Source organism: Rhincodon typus, chromosome 39 (genome assembly GCF_021869965.1).
Source record: "Rhincodon typus isolate 14 chromosome 39, sRhiTyp1.1, whole genome shotgun sequence".
Lineage (NCBI taxonomy): Eukaryota > Metazoa > Chordata > Chondrichthyes > Orectolobiformes > Rhincodontidae > Rhincodon > Rhincodon typus.
In genome coordinates this window covers 6,137,103-6,157,174 of record NC_063370.1, presented here as the reverse complement: position 1 = coordinate 6,157,174, position 20,072 = coordinate 6,137,103, and the positions used below count along the sequence as shown (strand labels likewise).

Sequence of the window (20,072 nt, the reverse complement as noted above, 5' to 3'; positions counted from 1 at the left end):
TCGGCCCTGTCACTCTCCCTCTCTCGGCCCGGTCACTCTCTCGGCCCTGTCACACTTTTTCTCTCTCTCTGCGCTGTCACTCTCTCTCTCTCGGCCCTGTCACACTTTCTCTCTCTCTGCCCTGTCACGCTTTCTGTCTCCCTGCCCTGTCGCATTCCCTGCCCTGTCACATATTTATTCTCCCACTCTGCACTGTTACAGTTTATGCTGTCACAATTTCTTGAAGGGATCAATGTGAAATGACAGCGAGTATGGAAGGTGCGAAGAGGGGAGGTGATGCAAGACAAGAAATACTGAGGAGGTCAGCCCAGAGTGAAGGGGCTGGAATATGGGCCTCAGGGAAGGCCCTGGTGTCACTATTGACAGGGTGGGGGTGGGGGTGGGGACGGGACTGAGAGCTACCCACATGTGTGTGAGAGTTTAACCTGAAACCATTCTCCTTGTCTCCTGCAGAACTCATCCTGGAGACGAAAACCACAACAGTCGCCCCGCCTGCGGTCAGTCCCAGGCCTAGGCCAACTGGGGCCTCAACGCACAGGCCCAAGACAGGTCGGAAAGAGAAAAGCCAGGCCAGAACAATCACGACCACCACCACTGCCACGGCCCCTCGGCCTCCTACTTTGAGCTGGCGCTGGGAGAAGCCGGGCCCACTGACCACCAAACCCCCACCCGGCAGCCAGAGGCCGCCAACGGAGGTGGAGAGAGGCCAGGGGCCGGGAGCAGCCGGGGGTCAGGGGTCAAAGGCGGGAAAGAGGAGGCGTGGGCGTCCGCGGGAGGGGACGGTGCGGCTGGCGGGGACCAGGAGGCAGCACCAGAGGAGGAGGAGGAGGAGGCTGGGCGAAGGGAGGGTCGAGGTCTACATTGGCGGGCAGTGGGGCACCATCTGCAGCAGCTCGTGGAACTCCAAGTCTGCGGCGGTGGTCTGCCACCAGCTGGGCTACCGGGGCGCGGCCAGGGCAACCGGCAAGTCGGAGTTCGGGCCCAGCATTCTGCCCATCCTCCTGGACGGCGTGAGGTGTGAGGGCACCGAGAGAAGCCTCTTGCGGTGCCGTCATGGGCCCCTGGGGAAACACAGCTGCTCGCGCGGGCAGGTGGCTGGCGTCGTGTGCCACGCCAAACGCCAAACCTAACCCGCATGCAAACAGGCCCATCGGCCCATCACGACCACGACCAGGAAGTCGGTGCGGCTCAGACACTGACCCTTCAGGCCATCATGTCTGTGCTGACCACAGTGCCATTGTAAAGCTGTACAGCACGGAAACAAGCCCTTTGGCCCAACCCATCCATGCTGACCGGGTTTCCTGATCTGATCTAGCTCCATTTTCCTGTGTTTGGCCCATATCGATCTAAACCTTCCCTTATTAATGTACCTGCCCAAATGTCTGTTAAATGTTGTAACTGTGCCCACCTCCAATCTTCCTCCAGCAGCTCGTCCCATCTGCACACCACCCTCTGCGTGGAAAAGTTTCCCCTCGGGTCTCTTTTCAATCCTTCCCCTCTCACCTTTAAACCAATACTCTTTAGTTTTAGACTCCCCTACCCTGGAGAAAAGACCTTTTGCAATTTACCTGATCTACATCCCTCATGATTTTATAAACCTCTATAAAGTCACCCCTCAGCCTCCTAAACTCCAGGGGAGAAAAATCTCAGCCTATCCTGCCTCTCCTTATAACTCAAACCTTCCAGTCTCCAATCTAAACTAATCCCAGCTGCCTACACATGGTACATGGTTCATATCCCTCTATTCTGTTCCTTTTCATGTCTAAATGGATCTTAATCATTGCTATCAGGTCTGTTTCCACCATCTCCCCTGGCAGTGCGTTCCAAGCACTTATCACCCTCTGCACAAAATACCTTTCTCCCACATCTCCTTTAAACTTTCCCCTTTTATCTTAGAACTGCCCCCCCCCTCAACAAAGTAATTGACATTTCCACCCTGGGGAGAAAGACTCCGACTATCCACCTATCCACGCCGCTTATTATATACTTCTTTCAGGTTGTCCCTCAGCCTTTGATGCTCTAACGAAAATGATCCAAGTTTATCCAACCTCCCCTTCTTGCTCCTACACTCCAATCCCGGGCAACACCCTGGTAAATCTCTTTTGCACCCTCTCCAAAACCTTTGCATCCTTTCTGTAGTGCGGGGACCAGAACAATACTCCAAACTTGGCCTAACTAAACTCTTAAATAGTTGCAAAATGACTTGCCAACTTTTATGCTCAATGGCCCAACCGATGAAAGCAAGCATACCATACACCTTCCTTACCACCTTATCCAGTCATGTTGCTGCTTTCAGGGAGCTACGGACCCCAACAGGTCCATAGCACCAATAATTCTCAGATAACTCAAGATTCATACAACATAGAAACAGGCCTTTTGGCCCATCATGTCTATGCGAACCAACAAACACCAAACTATGCTGCTCCCATTTATTGGCACTTGGTCCATAGCCGATTATGCCCCCAGCAATTCAAGTGCTCATCCAGATTCTTCTCAAAGTTGAGACTGCTTGTCTCTACTACTCTCTAAGGCAAGATGTCTTGTTTCTGAAAATAAACAAAGCAACTCACTGTTGTAGTCTTTTTGCCTCTCGTGGACATTTCCCTAATTATTTAGGGGAGGTGATGGCCTACTGGTTCAAATCCCGCCATGGCAGATGGTGGAATTTAAACTCAATAAAAATTCAGGAATTAGGGTCTAATAATGACCATGGAACTGTGAGATAGCAAAAACTGAAGATGCTGGAGTCAGAGATAACACAGTGTGGAGCTGGAGGAACACAGCAGGTCAGCAGCATCAGAGGAGCAGGAAAGTCAATGTTTCAGGTCAGGACACTTCTTCAAAACCTTTCGGAGAAGGGTCCCGACCCAAAACGTCGACTTTCCTGTTCCTCTGATGCTGCCCGACCTGCTGTGTTTCTCCAGCTCCACACTGTGTTGACCATGGAACTGTTGCTGTTTGTCAGAAAAACCCATCTCGTTCACTAATGTCCTCTAGGGAAGGAAATCTACCATTCTTACCTGGTCTGGCCTATATGTGTCCCTAGACCCACAGCAATGTGGTTGACTCTCTAGGTAGGGATGGACAATAAATGCTGGCCTGATCAGCAGTGTCCACATCCCATGCATGTACTTAAAAAAAAATTCTGTGCAGGGATGTTATAACACACTCTCTGGAGAAGGATGGACTTGAACTGGGCCTCCTGTCCTAGAGGTAGGGCCACTACCACAGCACCACAAGCATCTTCGCTTTCCTGCAGAAACTGAGACTATTAAGTGAGGGCTATATTACACTCATAGTATATTGCAGAAGTGAATATTGCCCTAGGTATGCATTGCAGGAAGAATATATTGGACTGTGTGCATATTACAGGAGAAATAAATAGCAAGTGTATTTTAAATGAGGGGTATATTACAGGAGGAATATAGGATGAATGTATTTTCCATGAGGTGTATATTAATTCGGACAACATGAGATGATGCATTTTGGAAGGTCAAGTACTGATGGAAATTATACAGTGAATGGCAGAACTCTTCAGAGTATCGATAGGCAGAGGGATCTGAGTGTGCAGGTCCACAAATTATTGAAGGTGGCAGAGGAAGTAGATCAGGTAGTAAAAAAGGCCTATGGCATGCTTGCCTGCATTGGAGGGGGGCATTGAGTATAAAGGATAGACAAGTTATGCTGCAGCTTTATAGGACTTTAGTTAGGCCACATTTGGAATATTGCATACAGTTCTGGTCACACACTACCAGAACAACGTGGATGCTTTGGAGAGCGTACAGCAAATGTTTACCAGGAATGTTAGATAACAAGGTGTAGAGCTGGATGAACACAGCAGGCCAAGCAGCATCAGAGGAGCAGGAAGGCTGACGTTTCGGGCCTACACCCTTCTTCAGAAATGGGGGAGGGGAAGGGGGTTCTAAAATAAATAGGGAGAGAGGGGGAGGCGGATAGAAGATGGATAGAGGAGGGGATAGGTGGAGAGGAGACAGACAGGTCGAAGAGGAGGGGATGGAGCCAGTAAAGGTGAGTGTAGGTGGAGAGGTAGGGAGGAGATAGGTCAGTCCAGGGAATGTTGCCTGGTATGGAGGATTTTAGCTATGAAGAAAGTTTGGATAGACTAGGTTTGTTTTCACTGGAACTCGGGAGGTTGAGGGGCGACCTGATAGAAGTTTGTAACATTGTGACTGGCATGGATAGAGAGGAAAGTATGAGGCTTTTTCCCAGGATGGAGGGGGTCAGTTACTAGGGGACACGAGTTCAAGGTGCGGGGTAGGGGGGGAATGTTTAAAAGAGATATGTGAGGCACGTTTTTCACACAAAGAGTGGGGAGTGCCTGGAACGTGCTGCCAGAGGAGGTGGTGGAAGCAGGCACAATTGTAGACAAAAAAAACCTGCAGACACTGGAGCCCAAAGTAGACAAACAGGAGGCTGGAAGAACATAGCAAGCCAGGCAGCATCTGGAGGAAAGGAGCAGCCAACGTTTCGGGTACTACCCTTCTTCAGGACACAATAGCAGCTTTCAAGAAACACCTGGTCAAATACAGGAATAGGAAGGAAATAGAGGGATACAGATCCCGTAAGTGGAGACTGTTTTAGTATGGAAGGGCAAAATGTGTCAACACAGACTTGGAGGGCCGAAGGGCCTGTTCCTGTGCTGTATTATACTTTTGATTACATTGAGCGTGTATTACAGGAGGAACATAGGATTAGTGTATTTCACATGAGGTGTATATTACACTGAGTACATATTAAGTGGTGGATGTCTTGCAATGAGTGTATATTAGAGTAAGTGTGTGGTGCAATGAGACTGTATTATATACAAGTATATTATACATTGAGTGTATATTACAGGACGGTTTTATGACAAACTTTGGATTCCGCCAACCCCACCGAGATCTTTGTCATGTGCCGCTACTTCAAAAAGCCAGCCCAAGTATCATCCTTTTGAAATGTACAAGTCTCCAGCGAGTTCCGAAGAAAGAGTCATAGCGGACTCAAAACGTGAATTCTGTTTTCTCTTTTTGCAGATGCTGCCAGACGCGTTGTGTTTTCTCCAACATTCTACACTTTTGATGCCAATTGTTCCACTTTCATTCATTCACAGAAAGTATAGCTTCCCTCCCGTGACGTCGCTCTGCATTAGTTTCAGAGGGGCTAGAGGCCAGGGAAGTCATTGAAGCAGGGCCTCCAATGTAACTGGATTCCGTATCAAACTTATAATTCGTGTCCTTCTCGTAGCATCTTACAGCTGAGATGGAGGCCATTCAGCCCAGTGTTTCTGTGCCAGATCTTTGACAGAGCATCCAAACAATTCCACTTCCTTGATAGTAGGAACTGCAGATCTTGGAGAATCTGAGATAACAAGGTGTAGAGCTGGATGAACACAGCAGGCCAAGCAGCATCAGAGGAGCAGGAAGGCTGATGTTTCGGGCCTAGACCCTTCTTCAGAAATAGGGGAGGGGAAGGGGGTTCTGAAATAAATAGGGAGAGAGGGGGAGGCGGATAGAAGATGGATACAGGAGAAGATAGGTGGAGAGGAGACAGACAGGTCAAAGAGGCGGGGATCCTGAGTATACACTGAGTATATATTACATGACGGATATATTCTATGGCTGTATATTACAGGAAGACATACACAAGTGTTTATTATGGGACAATTTATTTCAATGGGGTATATTACAAGCAGAATATGTTTACTACAGTGAAAATGTATTCCACGGTGGGGGGCATATTATATAAGGGATATATTACACTCTTTTAAATTCACTCATTAGACATGGGCGTTGCTAACAGGCCAGCATTTATTGCCCAATCCTAGTTGCCCTTGAGAAGGTGGGGGTGAGGTGAAATCTTGAACTGCTGCAGTCCACCTGCTGGGGGGTTGACACACAATGCCCTTAGGGAGGGAATTCCAGGATTTTGACCTTGAAAGAACGGCGATATATTTCGAAGTCAGGATGGTGAGGGGCTCGGAGGGGAACTTGCAGGGGGTGGTGTCCACATATATCTGCTGTCCTTGTCCTTCTAGATGGAAGTGGCCATGGGTTTGGAAGGTGCTGTCTGAGGATCTTTGGTGAATTTCTGCAGTGCATCTTGTAGATGGTACACACTGTTGCTACTGAGCATCGGTGGTGGAGGGAGTGGATGTGGAAGCAATCAAGCGGGGGCTGCTTTGTCCTGGATGGTGTTGAGCTTCTTGAGTGTTGTTGGGGCTGCACTCATCCAGGCAAGTGGGGAGTATTCCATCACACTCCTGACTTGTGCCTTGTAGATGGTGGGACAGACTTTCGGGAGTCAGGAGGTGAATTATTTGCCGCAGTATTCCTAGTTTCTGACCTGCTCTTGTGGCTGCTATGTTTATGTGGTGAGTCCAGTTGAGTTTCTGGTCAATGGTAACCCCCAAGATGTTGATAGTGGGGGACTCAGTGATGGTAACACCATTGAATGTCAAGGTGCATTCGTTAGATTATCCCTTATTGATGATGGTCATGGCCTGGCATTTGTGTGGCGCAAATGTTAGTTGCCACTCGTTAGCCCAAGCCTGGAAATTGCATTCAAACATGGGCTGCTTCAGTATTTGAGGAGTTACAAATGTTGCTGAACATTGTGCAATCATCGGTGAACATCCCCACTTCCGACCTTATGATGGAGGGAAGATCATTGATGAAGCAGCTGAGGATGGTTGGTTCTAGGGCTCTACACTGAAGAATTCCTGGAGAGATGCCCTGGAGCTGAGACGATTGACCTCCAATAACCCCGACCATCTTCCTATATGCCAGGTATGACTCCAACTAACTGAGAGTTTGCCCCCTGATTCCAATTTTGCAAGGGCTTCATAATGCTACACTCGGTCAAACGTGACCTTGATGTCTAAGGCTGTCACTCTCAGCTCACTCTGGAAGTCAGCTCTTTTGTCCATGTTTGAACTAAGGCTGTAATGGGGTCAGGAGCTGAGTGACCCTGGCGGAACCCAAACTGGGCATCACTGAGCAGGTTCTGCTTGATAGAACTGTTGGTGACACCTTCCATCACTTTACTGATGATCAAGAGTCGTGAATATTACACTAAATATACATTACAGAAAGAATATATTACACAGAGTGTATATTACGGGAGGAATATGTGAGAAGTGTATTTCACATGAGAGGTTTGTTACATAGAATCCCTACAATGTAGAAACAGGCCCTTCGGCCCAACAAGTCCACTCCAACACTTGGAGCATCCCACCCAGACCCATCCCCTTATAACTCACCTAAGCTGAATACTAGGGGCAATTTAGCATGGCCAATCCACCCTAGCCTGCACATCTTGGACTGTGGGAGGAAACCGGAGCACCCGGAGGAAACCCACGCAGGCACGGGGAGAATGTGCAAACTCCACACAGTCGCCCGAGGGTGGAATCAAACCCGGGTCCCTGGCACTGTGAGGCAGCAGTGCTAACCACTGAGCCACCGTGCCACCCATTGAGTGTTATTACAGAAGGGTATATTATCATGAATGTATATTGCAGGAAGTCTTACACGGAGTGCATATTGTAGGAGGGATACATTATAATAAGCATATATTGCATTGAGTCTATGTTACAGGACGGATAGTGTACACTGTGTGGGGTTGCTAGCCCAGTTGGCGAAGATACACCAATAGCCTAAGTTCAATTCCCATCACCAACTGTGGTTACCACAAAAGGCCCACCTTCTCAACCACTCCCCTTGCCTGAGATGAGGTGGTCCTCAAGTAAAACTCACCAACATACATCTCTCTCTAATGAGAGAGCAGCCCCTGATTCTCTGCATGTATGGCTACTTTATGGCAGTGAAATCATTCTGTAATAGACAAATGCAGTGTCTATTACAGTGTGTATATTACAAAGTGTATATTACAGGATGCTTTACTATGTCTGTATGTTAGAGAGTGTATATTACAGGATGATTTACACTGTATATTACAGGATATTTACACTCTGTATATAAGAGATTGTACATTATAGGATGATTTACACTGTATATTACAGAGTGTACATTAAAGGATATTTATGCTGTCTGTATATTACAGAGTGTATATTATAGGATGGTTTGCACTGTATATTAGAGTGTATCTAAAAGATAATTTACGCTGTCTGTATATTACAGGATGATTTACACTGTATTTTACAGTAAGAATGTATTACACAGTGTGTATTATAGAAAAATGTACAGTAGGATGTAAATTACAGGAAGATTATGCTACACTGTGTTTAAAATTACCAGAAAGGTGAGATTGTTATAGGCGTTTTCCTCATAGTGTCACAGCGCCGCTGGGGCAGAGACCTGAGCTTCTCAGACCAGCGGAAACTCAAGCTGTGGCAAAGTTCTGGGCTCGGTGCGGGTTCTGGGCTCTCCGACAGGGGGGATGGCCAAGTGTGGTTTCCTCTGGGTGTCTCTTTTCTACCTGTGTTACCTGCTGCTGGGGGCAGTGGTGGTGTCCCTGATAGAGCAACCCTACGAACGCAGCCTTCGGGAGAAACTGCGCTCCTTGAAGCTTGGGCTTCTGAACGGGAACCCCTGCTTGGCCGAACCCGACCTCGAACGCTTCCTGGTGCGGGCACTGGAGGCCCGTCGATACGGTGTCTCCGTCTTTGGCAACACATCACATACCAACTGGGACTTCGCCTCTGCTTTCTTCTTTGCTGGCACCTTGGTCACCACAGTAGGTGTGTGTAAAAGCATTTTTATTTCTGAAACGTCTATCGATAACATTTCGAGATAGTTAACGTAAACTTTTTAATACGTTCAGAAAAGTTGTTCAACATTGAAAAAAGTTCCAACCAAAAAAAATTTAACATTTAATCAAATTGTTCAACATTTGAAAAAGAATTTTTTTTAAAAAAAATTCAACGATTAGTAAAGTTTTTAAAAGATGTCCAACATTTGAAGAAAAATTAAAAAGTTTTTCAATAATTTATAAAGTTTTTGAAAATTGACCAACATTTTAAAAAGTTATTTTAAATGATTTTCAGCAATTGATAACGTTTTTTGTTAAGAAAAAGTTCAATATTTAATCAAGTTGTTAAAGGTTGTTCAACATTTGAAAAAGTTTCTTTTGGAAAACAATTGATAAAGTTTTTTAAGATGTTGTCCAGCATTTGAAAAGGTTTTTAAAATAGTTTTTGAGATTTAATCAAGTTGTTAGAAGTTCTTCAACTTTTTTTTTAAAAGAAGTTTTCAACAATTTATAAAGTTTTTAAAAATTGTCCAACATTTTTTTAGATAAGCCCCACAACGTGGGAACAGGCCATTCGGCCCAACAAGTCCACACCGACCCTCTGAAGGACATCCCACCCAGACCCATCCCCCTTCTCTATTCCTGTAACCCTGCATTTCACATGGCTAACCCAGCTGGCTACACATCCCTGGACTCTGTGGGTAATTTAGCACGGCCAATCCACCCTAACCTGCATGTCTTTGAGCTGAGGGAGAAGACCGGAGCACCCGGAGGAAACTGTAGACATGGAGAATGTGCAAAATCCACACAGATAATTTATCTGAGGCTGTGAGGCAGCAGTGCGAACCACCGAACTACCATGCTTCCCCACATTTTCAGCAATTCATAAAGTTTATAGAAAGTTGTCCAACAATTGTATATTTTGTTTAAAATGTTTTTCAACATTTGGTCAAATCTATTACAAATCAATCGTTTGAAAACCGTTTTTTATTGTTTTCAATATTTGATAGTTTATTAGAAGTTTTATTTTTGAGAAAAGGTTTTATAATCTATTTTCAATATTTAGGAGTTTTACAGAATAAGTAATTTCAATAAGTTTACTTGAACTTTCTTTTAACATTCACAAGAAGTTTTTAGTAAGTTCCTCAATGTTTGGAAAAAGCTTCTTAAAATGTTTTCCAGTGCTTTTAAAAAAGCTCTTAAGTTTTCCTAAAAGTGTTTACGTACATTTGAACAATGCATTTTTGCCTTTCAACAACTGGGAGGTGAGGAGACTGTTTTTAAGCAGTGATCGCTACCATGTGGAATGTGCTGACTGAGAGGGTAGAGGAAGCAGGTCCAATAAGTTAAAAAAGAATCAGACACATAAAAGGAAATATTTGTACGGCTGTGGAAAATGAGTTCTTGCATTGAGCTAGTAGAGTCATGGGCTGAATGGCCTCTTGCTATGCCATATCATTTGTTTGACTGGTTTGTGATGCAGACTGATGCCAACAGCATGGGTTCAATTCCCTCACTGGCTGAAGTTGCCATGAAGGACTCTCCTCCTCAACCTCCTGTTGCCAGGGTTGGAGAGTTTGAGCTGTAGGGAGAGGCTGAATAAGCCGGGGCTATTTTCCCTGGAGCGTCGGAGGCTGAGGGGTGACCTTATAGAGGTTTATAAAATCATAAGGGGCATGGATAGGGTGAATAGGCAACGTCTTTTCCCCAGGGTAGGGGAATCCAAAACTAGACGGTACTGGTTTAAGGTGAGAGGGGAAAGATTTAAAAGGGGCAACTTTTTCATGCAGAGGGTGGTGCATGTATGGAATGAGCAGCCAGGGGGAGTGGTGGAGGCTGGTACAATTACAACATTTAAAAGGCATCTGGCTGGGTATGTGAATGGGAAGGGTTTGGAGGGATATGAGCCAATGTTGGCAAACGGGACCAGATGAATTTAGGATATCTGGTTGGTATGGACAAATGGGACCGAAGAGTCTATTTCTGTGCTGTACATCTCTGTGACTCTAGCTCATTCCATACACACATCACCCTCTGCATGAAAATGTTGCCCCTGAGGACCCTTTTATATCTTTCCGCTCTCATCTTAAACCTACGCCCTCTAGTTTGGCCTCTCCTACCCTGGGGAAAAGACCTTGGCTATTTACCCTTTCCATGCCCTCATGATTTTATTAACCTCTATAAAGGTCACCCCTCAACCCCTGACGCTCCAGGGAAAATAGCACCGGCTTATTCAGCCTCTCCCTACAGGTCAAACTCTCCAACCCTGGCAACATCCTTGTGAGTCTTTTCTGAACCCTTTCAACATCCTTCCTTTGGTAAGGAGACCTGAACCGAACACAGTATTCCAAACGTGGCCTCACCAATGTCCTCATTGCTGAATGGCTCCAGACCAGGCAACATCCTGGTGTATCTCCACTGCACGCCCTCCAATGCAATCGGTTTTGGCTGCATTTGTGGTCATTGACATCTCTAGAGTGTTCGGAACACCAGATGCTCGCCGGTTAATATTCCAATCTTTCCGTTTAGCTCACGATACAGTACCTCCCACTATTCCTGCATAGGGAAACCAGTCAACAGGAATAACAGTTTGTTCCTGATGAGATCTATAAAGAAAAGGTCCAGTTTGCCACGTTGGCTACGTACAAAATAACAAGGGCTTCCAACAAGTATTTAAAGCATCCAAAATGCAGTCCTGTCAAATTTCAGAAACACAACATAATGTATGATTGACACAAACACAGAGATTACTGGAGAAATTCAGCAGGTTTGGCATCATCTGTGGAGATAGAGAAACAGTCAGCATTTTGAGTCTGGTCTGACTCTTCCTCAGAACTGAATCAACCGGACTTGAAACGTTAGTAAGTGCAAAGGTGCATATGCAAGTGAGGGTGCATGACTGTAAATATGTGTGTGAATGTGTGCACGTTCCAGTGTTTGTATTTGAGAGTGCGCAGGGCTTTGAAGTGTGATAATGAGGACATATACAAGATAATGGGCACATGAGTGAGTATGCAAGTGTATTCATGTGTGTGTTTGCATGTGAGTGTGTGCCTGTGTGAATGTACATGTGTGCACGTGTGAGTGTGTTTGCATGTATATGTGTGTGTGCGCACGTGAGGGTGTGTGCGTATTTGCATGTATATATGCGTGTGTGCGCGTGTGATTGTGTGCAAGTGTGTGTGCACACATGCAAGCCTGCACGTGCAAGTGTGTGTGCACATGTGTGTGCGAGTGTGTGAGCGTGCATGCGTGAGTGTTCGTGCACATGTGTGAGCGTGCATGCGTGAGTGTATGTGTGCACACGTGAGCATGCATGCGTGTGTGTGTGCATGTGTGTGCGCGTGCGAGCGTGCATGTGTGCGTGCAAACATGCTCGTGTGAGTATGTGCGCGCATGTGCAAGCGTGCTCGTGCGAATGTGTGTGTTTGTGCGAGTGTGTACGTGCTCGCCTCACAGAGATTAAATGTCACCAACAATAAGAGCAGCATCAGTTTTCCAATTGGATTGTCCGTCCTCTGGGGTGTTCCAAGGGTCTGCAGGTGTTTAAAGGAATTATCAGATGAGAGGAATCTTAACCACAAATCTATGGACTTTAGTAAGGCTTTGATCTCCTTCCTTAAGAAAGGACAGTGCAACAAAGAGTCACAGAACGGGGTTTGTGCTTTGAGCAGATCATTCAGTAAGGAACAATTGGGTTTTGGTTAATATTTATTCCTGAAAATCGTGATGTGGTTGTTATCAAGTTGTGGGAGCTTGCTGTGCACAATTGGGCTGCCACATTAAAACGCTGACTGCTCTCCCCCAGTAAAAAGCACTTGATTGCAAAGCAGAGATAGTAGGAACTGCAGATGCTGGAGAATCTGAGATAACAAGGTGTAAAGCTGGATGAACACAGTAGGCCAAGCAGCATCAGAAGAGCAGGAAAGCTGACGTTTCGGGCCTAGACCCTGATTGCAAAGCACTTTGCAGCCAATGTCCTAGGGATGTGAAACGCACTTTATAAACGGATGTTTGTGCTTTCTGTATGTTTTGAGATTGAAATGGGGAATGTCTGCTCTCCAGGTTATGGCCACACAACCCCAATCTCTGACAGGGGAAAGGCTTTCTCCATCTTCTTCGCTGCCCTGGGGGTCCCCTTCACCATGCTGCTTCTTGCTGTCATCGTGCAGAGGCTGATGATCTACCTGATGGATCAGCCAATCCGAGCACTCCAGGAGAGGTTTGGCTACTCGAACCAGCGAGTGACCCAGGTGCACTGCTTTGTGATGTTCCTGTTCGCCTTCATCGGCTTCTTCCTCATTCCCGCTGCCATTTTCAGTGCCATCGAGAAGGACTGGACCTACCTCAATGCCTTCTATTTCTGCTTCACCTCCCTCAGCACCATTGGTCTGGGGGACTACGTTCCCGGAGAGCAAAATAACCAGACCCTGCGGCTGCTTTACAAGATGTCAGTCACCTGTGAGTAACAGCTCCTCACCACTCTACTGTCTCACATGTCAGGCTGGAATCTCTCTCTATCTCTGTGTCTCTCACTGTCTTTCTCTTCCTCTCTGTCTCCTACTCTCTCCCTCTGTCTCACACTCTCTCTTTCTTCTCTCTCTGTCTCCGTCTCACACTCTGTCTCTCACTCTCTTCTCTCCGTCTCTCACTCTCTCTCTGTCTCACACTCTGTCTCTGGCTCACACTCTCTCTCTCTCTGCGTATGTGTGTGTCTCTCTCTCTCTCTCTCTCTCCCTCTCTCTGTGCTTTGCTCTCTCTCTCCCACCATCCCTGTCTCCCACTCTCACTGTCTTCCTTTCACTGCCTCTCTCTCTCTCTCTCCCTCCTGTCCCTCCAGCTTCTCTCTCTGTCTCTCTTTTGACACCCCCATCTTCTTTCTCTCCTGTGTCCTCTCGCCGTCTTTCCCGCTGTCTGCTTTTCTCTCTCTCCGTCTCTCTCTCTCTGCTTTTCTCTCCCTCCATCTCTCTCTCTCTGCTTTTCTCTTTCCATCTCTCCCTTTCCCTGCTTTTCTCTGTGCATCTCTCTCCCCCTCTCCCCATCACTCCTTCTTTCATTATTTCTCTCTTTCTCTACCAATTTCCCATGTGGAGCTCCCTCATTGTGTTAATTGAATCCTCTCTGAATGTCTAATCCCACCATCTGACTCAGCGTAACCCCAGGGGCTGGAGCTGGTGACGTGGCCGAACAAAGCAGCAAGTACAGGGTCTGAGCAGGAATGAGGCTGTGGAGGAAGTTTGGCGAATCGGCCCATCATCATTTGTCAACCCAACTTGTTTTGTTAAAGGAAGAACTTGCATTCATATAGCGCCAACCACAACCTTGGGACTTCCCATTTTTATAGCCTGTGAGGTACTTGTGGGAATGGAGCCAACAACAGTGTGCATTTATATGGAGCCTTTAAAGATACAAAACATTTAAAATGAGTGCTATGTTATGGAGATAAATATGCACTTGGTTTGCACACAGAAAGATCCCACAAACCGATTCATTTGTTTTAATCAGTGATAGACTCAAGGATCATGGGGGAAAGGTAGGAAAAATGGATTTGAGGATTATTAGATTGGCCATGCTCTCATTGCAGACTCGATGGACTGAATGGCCTATTGCTGCTCCTGTGTCTTACGGGCTGAATATGGTGTTAACGGCAGATAAATGTCCCTCAGTTTCCTTCAAAAAGAGTGTTGCAGGCTCCTTTGTGTCCAACTAAGTGAACAGATTGAGGGTCTCGGCTGAGGGAGATACCTCCAACAGTACTTTACTCCCTCAGCACTGACCCTCCGACAGTGCAGCTCTCCCTCAGCACTGACCCTCCGACAGTGCGGTGCTCCCTCAGCACTGACCCTCCGACAGTGCGGCGCTCCCTCAGTACTGACCCTCTGACAGTGCGGCTCTCCCTCAGCACTGACCCTCCGACAGTGCGGCGCTCCCTCAGTACTGACCCTCCGACAGTGCGGCACTCCCTCAGTACTGATCCTCCGACAGTGCGGCGCTCCCTCAGCACTGACTGACCCTCCGACAGTGCGGCACTCCCTCAGTACTGACCTTCCGACAGTGCAGCACTCCCTCGGGGCTGACCCTCCAGTTTTGCACTGTTTTATTGCTCACAGCTTCTGGAGCAAGACTTGAACCATGACCTCCTGACTCAGTAAAGTGCCTGAGGGAGCATGTGGCAGTCGCGAACATGGCTTTGACAGGAATAACGTTGATTTCTGCGTGGTTGAGTTAGAGAATAACTGTACATCTATATCTCTTGCAGTTTACCTCCTGTGCGGCCTCACCATGATGCTTCTCCTCATCCAGACATCCCAGAAGGCAGTGGGCCTGCACGTCCTGACCCAGATCTTCAACCTCCCTCTGGCTGACGATGAAGAGGAGGATGAGGAGCTTGCCTTAAATTCAACAGGCCCCCAACCCTCCCTCCAGCTCAATGGGCTGAAAGCTGGTCCCCGACCCCTCGCCCATCCCGAACCCCCTTCCTACAATTCCATTTTGCCCTCCAGCGATCGATGAGAGAACCAGAGACTGGGGCCTCTCCATGCCAGGACTGTTGGGACCTGTAAATGTGGTTGACATGGTGACTGGGTGGGGACAGGTAAAGGGTCAGAGGTAGAGGTTCGCGGCCTCTGCTCTTGAGGCCGAGTTGATTTGTGAGTTTGGCTAACAATGGGAATTGGGGGAGCCCCAGGGTTTTCTGTGTCACCACCTCTGCGTCCCCCACCCCTTCCCCAACTCTCCGTGCTCGCTGGCGAAGCCTTCTGTCTAGGCCCCTTGGGTGGAGGCGGCTAGCTCCCACTTCACCTTTCTGCCCAGATGGTATGTCGGTTCAGTCACCACGCCCCCACCCCCCCCTCCCCACCACCCCGGCCCCGTTACCACCCTCCTCCCTGACAAACCATGTCAGCCAAACCTAGCTCCGCCAACTCCAGTTTGTCCGGTGCCCCGAATCTCCTGGTAACATGAAGTTTGTTGGAATGTTGGCACAAAATGGTGCCACCTTTCCAAATCCTACACTTGAGTATTTATTGCAGTTGTATTTAAAAGCGGGAAGGGAACTGGCCAAGGAAAACCTACAGTGTCTTGAGCAAATGTGCCATCTGGCATGGCCTCGTGGGGCAGAGAATGAGAACTGCAACGATGCCCCAGTAGTCCATAGATGGCACAGAAAGAGGCCATTCACTCAACAAACTGCGTGTTGCTGTTCTACTTTGTACAGGGCCCATTGCCAAGACTGTCTCTTATCCAACGTCAAAATAGTATCTCCGTTCACACTTGGTATGCTGAGATCTACAACACTGTTTCTCATGTCTGCATCTCCCACCTCCACTCTCAGCAGTTCCTTCACCATGTGGCCTCCTGCTCATCACCTTCATTCTCACTGTCTAAATCCCCCATGTAATCCTTGAACCCCTGTGTCCTTACCCCATTCCAATCTGAGCAACTCCCTTCCTCCAGCGTTGCATTGTTCTCGTTCCCTCTCTTACTTCGGCCTAGATTTTCTTTGGACCTTCAGCATAAGGGGAGGTGAGGCCTATTCATCCAGGTAATGTTCCAGGGACCCGGGTTCGAATCCTGATGACGGAATTTGAATTCAATAAAAATCCGGAATTAAGAATCTAATGATGACTGTGAATCCATTGTCGATGGTTGGAAAAACCCATCTGGTTCACTAATGTCCTTTAGAAATGGAAACTGCCATCCTTACCTGGTCTGGCCTACCAGTGGCACTTAACTGCCCTCTGGGCAATTAGGGCTGGGTATTAAATACTGGCCAAGCCAGTGACATCCATGTCCCATGAATGAATAAAATTGCTCTGAATTGGTGCGTAACACATCCATGTTCATGTCAACTGGTCCTGGGTTTAAGCCCCACTATAAATTGGCAGAGGAACTCTCCCAGAAGCCTTGTTCAATATTTATCCTTTCACCAAGACCAAGACAGATTACCTGGCCATTAACGCTTCACAGTTCTCCCTATCTTTCTCTCTCCCTACTGTCCATCCTCAACCATCTGTGTATTGAACCTAGCTCAAAAGAGTGCCATGATGGTAGAATCCCTGCAGTACAGAAAGAGGCCATTTGGCCCATCGAGTCTTACCAATCCAACGAAGAGCATCCCACCCTGACCCAAGCCTCCATCCCTTCCCACGCCATCCCCATAACCTCAAATTTAGAATGGCCAATCGACTGAGTCTGCACATCCCTGGACACAATGGGGCAATTTAGCACGGCCAATCCTCCCTAACTTGCACATCTTTGTTGCCAAGGCTTTTCAACTTAAAAACATCAGGACACACATAAGAATAACATTTCAAAGGGATTACAACAATTTATATGACCCTAGTGGAAAGGTGATAATTGGCTGACAAGTGGACTCTGATTGGCCAATACATTGCCATGGAGTAGTCAATGGAGAATTATTGATTTCCAGAATTTGAGTAATTTGAACAAGGCACACAGGGCTTGAAAATGTATCTCTTATTTGCACAAAATGGGAATGGTGGGCAGGGAGAAAAGGGCTGCTGATTATTTCACAAGTTGACTCTGAATTATTGTTGTCCTCCTGGAATGTCAATGGCTGTGATTGTTTGAAATCTGACATTCTTGCATGGGTCCTGCTGAGAGCAACGCTGTCTTTTCAGTGAGATTCAAGTTGTGTACAATGAAGCGGCTCATTTTATATCTGGATTTCCTGCTCAAGCCTCTCCACTTGTCTCTCTCCCTCTAAGGTTCACCTCCAATCCCATAATTCTCAAACAAGGTGTCAGTTGCCCCTCCAGGTCTCACACCCTCCCGTACTTTGTTAATTTGCCTTTTCTTAGTTCCATATGCACCATTGCCCCAGGCCGACTGATGATGTGAAAGACAGAGTCGTTTAGCCCACTGTTACCTGATAGTCAGCCATTTGGACCCTAGGTTCTTGCCGAGGAGGAGTGGATACTCGGGGGTGGGGCTTGAAACTACATCCTCCGAACTGTACCCCTGCAATACTCACCATCTTCTGTCGAAAGGGAAACTAAAGGAGGGAATGGAGTTACATTTCACAGAATCATAAAGATGTACAGCACCGAATCAGACCCTTCGGCCAACTTCTCTATCCTGACCAGCTATCCTAAATTAATCTAGTCCCACTTGCCAGTATATGGCCCATATCCTTCTAAGCCCTTCATGTACCCATCCAGATGCCTTTTAAATGTTGTAACTGTACCAGCCTCCTTCACTTCCTCTGGCAGCTCGTTCCTCACACGCACCGCCCTCTGCATGAAAAGTTACCCCTTAGGTCCCTTCTAAATCTTTCCCCTCTCACCTTAAACCTATGCCTCTAGTTTTAGATTCCCTTACCCTGGGGGAAAAGGATCTTGGCTATTCACCCTATCCACGCCCCCCCATGATTTTATAAACCTCTATAAGGTCACCCCTCAGCCTCCGACACTCCAAGGAAAACAGCCCCATCTTATTCAACTTCCCCCTATAGCTCAAACCTTCCAACCCTGGCAACATTCTTGTAAATCTTTTCTGAACCCTTTCAAGTTTCACAACATCCTTCCAACAGCAAGGAGACCAGAACCGAACCCAAAGGAAGGGATGCTGTGAATGTAAAATCAGGGTTGCTGATTGTAGTTGGACGATCAACCAATCTCTCCATCTTCAACTAACTGTTAAATGAAGCAGATATTTATTTTCAGGTGGGGGTGCTGTTAAATTGTCCTATGACCCACCCACTGGTCAGCAGACCAAGGAGATTATATCTTAATCCTCAAGGATTTCAGGACATTTTTCAGAGATCCTGCACCAACTGGCTGTATTTATGACTGACGTGTTAGTGTGTTGCTCCTGATGTCAAGGTGACCTCATGCTTTGGGCTATTTTCAGCTTGTGACTAGTTTTGCCAGTGATCATTTGAATAATGACTCATCGAATGTGCATGTGTTTGTATGAGCGAGTGTCATTATCTCAAATCATCTTAGCTCTCACTAACACCCAGCCCTTGAAGATTACAAGGTGCAGAGCTGGATGAACACAGCAGGCCAAGCAGCATCATAGGAGCAGAAATGCTGACGTTTTGGGCCTAGACCCTTCATCAGAAAAATTGCAGAGATTAGATTGTTTGACTGGTCTTAGACTGTGTTCTCAGGGCTCTTGTGATGCAGTGGTTGCTCTGAGAGCGAGTTCAGCTCCCACCTGCTCCAGATGGTGTGCATGACAATCCCTAAATAGATTGATTTAAAACAAAGATAGTAGGAACTGCAGATACTGGAGAATCCGAGACAACAAGGTGCAGGGCTGGATGAACACAGCAGGCCAAGCAGCATCCTAGGAGCAGAGAGGCTGACGTTTCGGGCCTAGACCCTTCATCAGAAAAGGGGGAGGGGAAGGGGGTTTTGAAATAAATAGGGAGAGAGTGGGAGGCGGATAGAAGAGGGATAGAGGAGAGGATAGGTGGAGAGGAAACAAACAGGTCGAAGAGGCGGGGATGGAGCCAGTAAAGGTGAGTGTAGGTAGGGAGTTAGGAAGGGGATAGGTCAGTCCAGGGAGGACGGACAGGTCAAGGGGGCGGGATGAGGTTGGTCGGTAGGAGATGGAGGTGCGGCTTGAGGTGGGAGGAGGGGATAGGTGGGAGGAAGAACAGGTTAGGGAGGCAGGGACGAGCTGGACTGGTTTTGGGATGCGGTAGGGGGAGGGGAGATTTTGAAACTTGTGAAATCCACATTGATACCATTGGGCTGCAGGGTTCCCAAGCGGAATATGAGTTGCTGTTCCTGCAACCTTCGGGTGGCATCGTTGTGGCACTGCAGGAGGCCCAGGATGGACATGTCGTCTGAGGAATGGGAGGGGGAGTTGAAATGGTTCGCGACTGGGAGGTGCAGTTGTTTGTTGCGAACCGAGCGTAGGTGTTCTGCAAAGCGGTCCCCGAGTCTCCGCTTGGTTTCCCCGATGTGGAGGAAGCCACACCGGGTACAGCGGAGGACATCGACACTTCCGCCATCTGCAATCCGACCCCACCACCAAAGACATCTTTCCCTCCCCACCCTTATCTGCTTTCCGGAGGGACAACTCTCTCCGTGACTCCCTTGTCCGTTCCACACTCCCCTCCAGCTCCACCACACCCGGCACTTTTCCCTGCAACCGCAGGAAGTGCTACACCTGCCCCCATACCTCCTCCCTCACCCCCATCCCAGGCCCCAAGAAGACTTTCCACATCAAGCAGATGTTCACCTGCACATCTGCCAATGTGGTATACTGCATCCGCTGTACCCGGTGTGGCTTCCTCCACATCGGGGAAACCAAGCGGAGACTCGGGGACCGCTTTGCAGAACACCTATGCTCGGTTCGCAATAAACAACTGCACCTCCCAGTCGCGAACC

General features: G+C 47.6%; 2 protein-coding genes across 2 annotated transcripts in view; both read left to right on the top strand.

The window, feature by feature from the left end:
- Positions 1-1,588, top strand: part of LOC125487283 (HHIP-like protein 1) — a 6,043-nt gene extending 4,455 nt beyond the window's left edge. The window contains exon 3 of the mRNA XM_048618181.1: positions 454-1,588. Within this exon, the coding sequence (XP_048474138.1) occupies positions 454-1,130 (677 nt within the window). The 3' untranslated portion in view covers positions 1,131-1,588. The remainder of the gene's footprint in view (positions 1-453) is intronic.
- Positions 1,589-8,317: 6,729 nt separating this feature from the next.
- kcnk6 (potassium channel, subfamily K, member 6) lies at positions 8,318-16,275 on the top strand. The gene is made up of 3 exons (XM_020534918.2): positions 8,318-8,695; positions 12,772-13,167; positions 14,966-16,275. Exons 1-3 carry the CDS (start codon positions 8,395-8,397, stop codon positions 15,217-15,219), a joined length of 951 nt encoding a protein of 316 aa, XP_020390507.1. The 5' UTR covers positions 8,318-8,394; the 3' UTR covers positions 15,220-16,275.
- Positions 16,276-20,072: the final 3,797 nt, after the last annotated feature.

What these genes read in the sequence shown, in the direction of transcription:
- kcnk6 (XM_020534918.2), top strand. Translation starts at nt 8,395, where the DNA reads ATGGCCAAGTGTGGTTTCCTCTGGGTGTCTCTTTTCTACCTGTGTTAC. An exon ending in CACCTTGGTCACCACAGTAG is followed by an intron (nt 8,696 to 12,771) that starts GTGTGTGTAAAA and finishes TCTGCTCTCCAG; the next exon opens with GTTATGGCCACACAACCCCA. An exon ending in TTACAAGATGTCAGTCACCT is followed by an intron (nt 13,168 to 14,965) that starts GTGAGTAACAGC and finishes TATCTCTTGCAG; the next exon opens with TTTACCTCCTGTGCGGCCTC.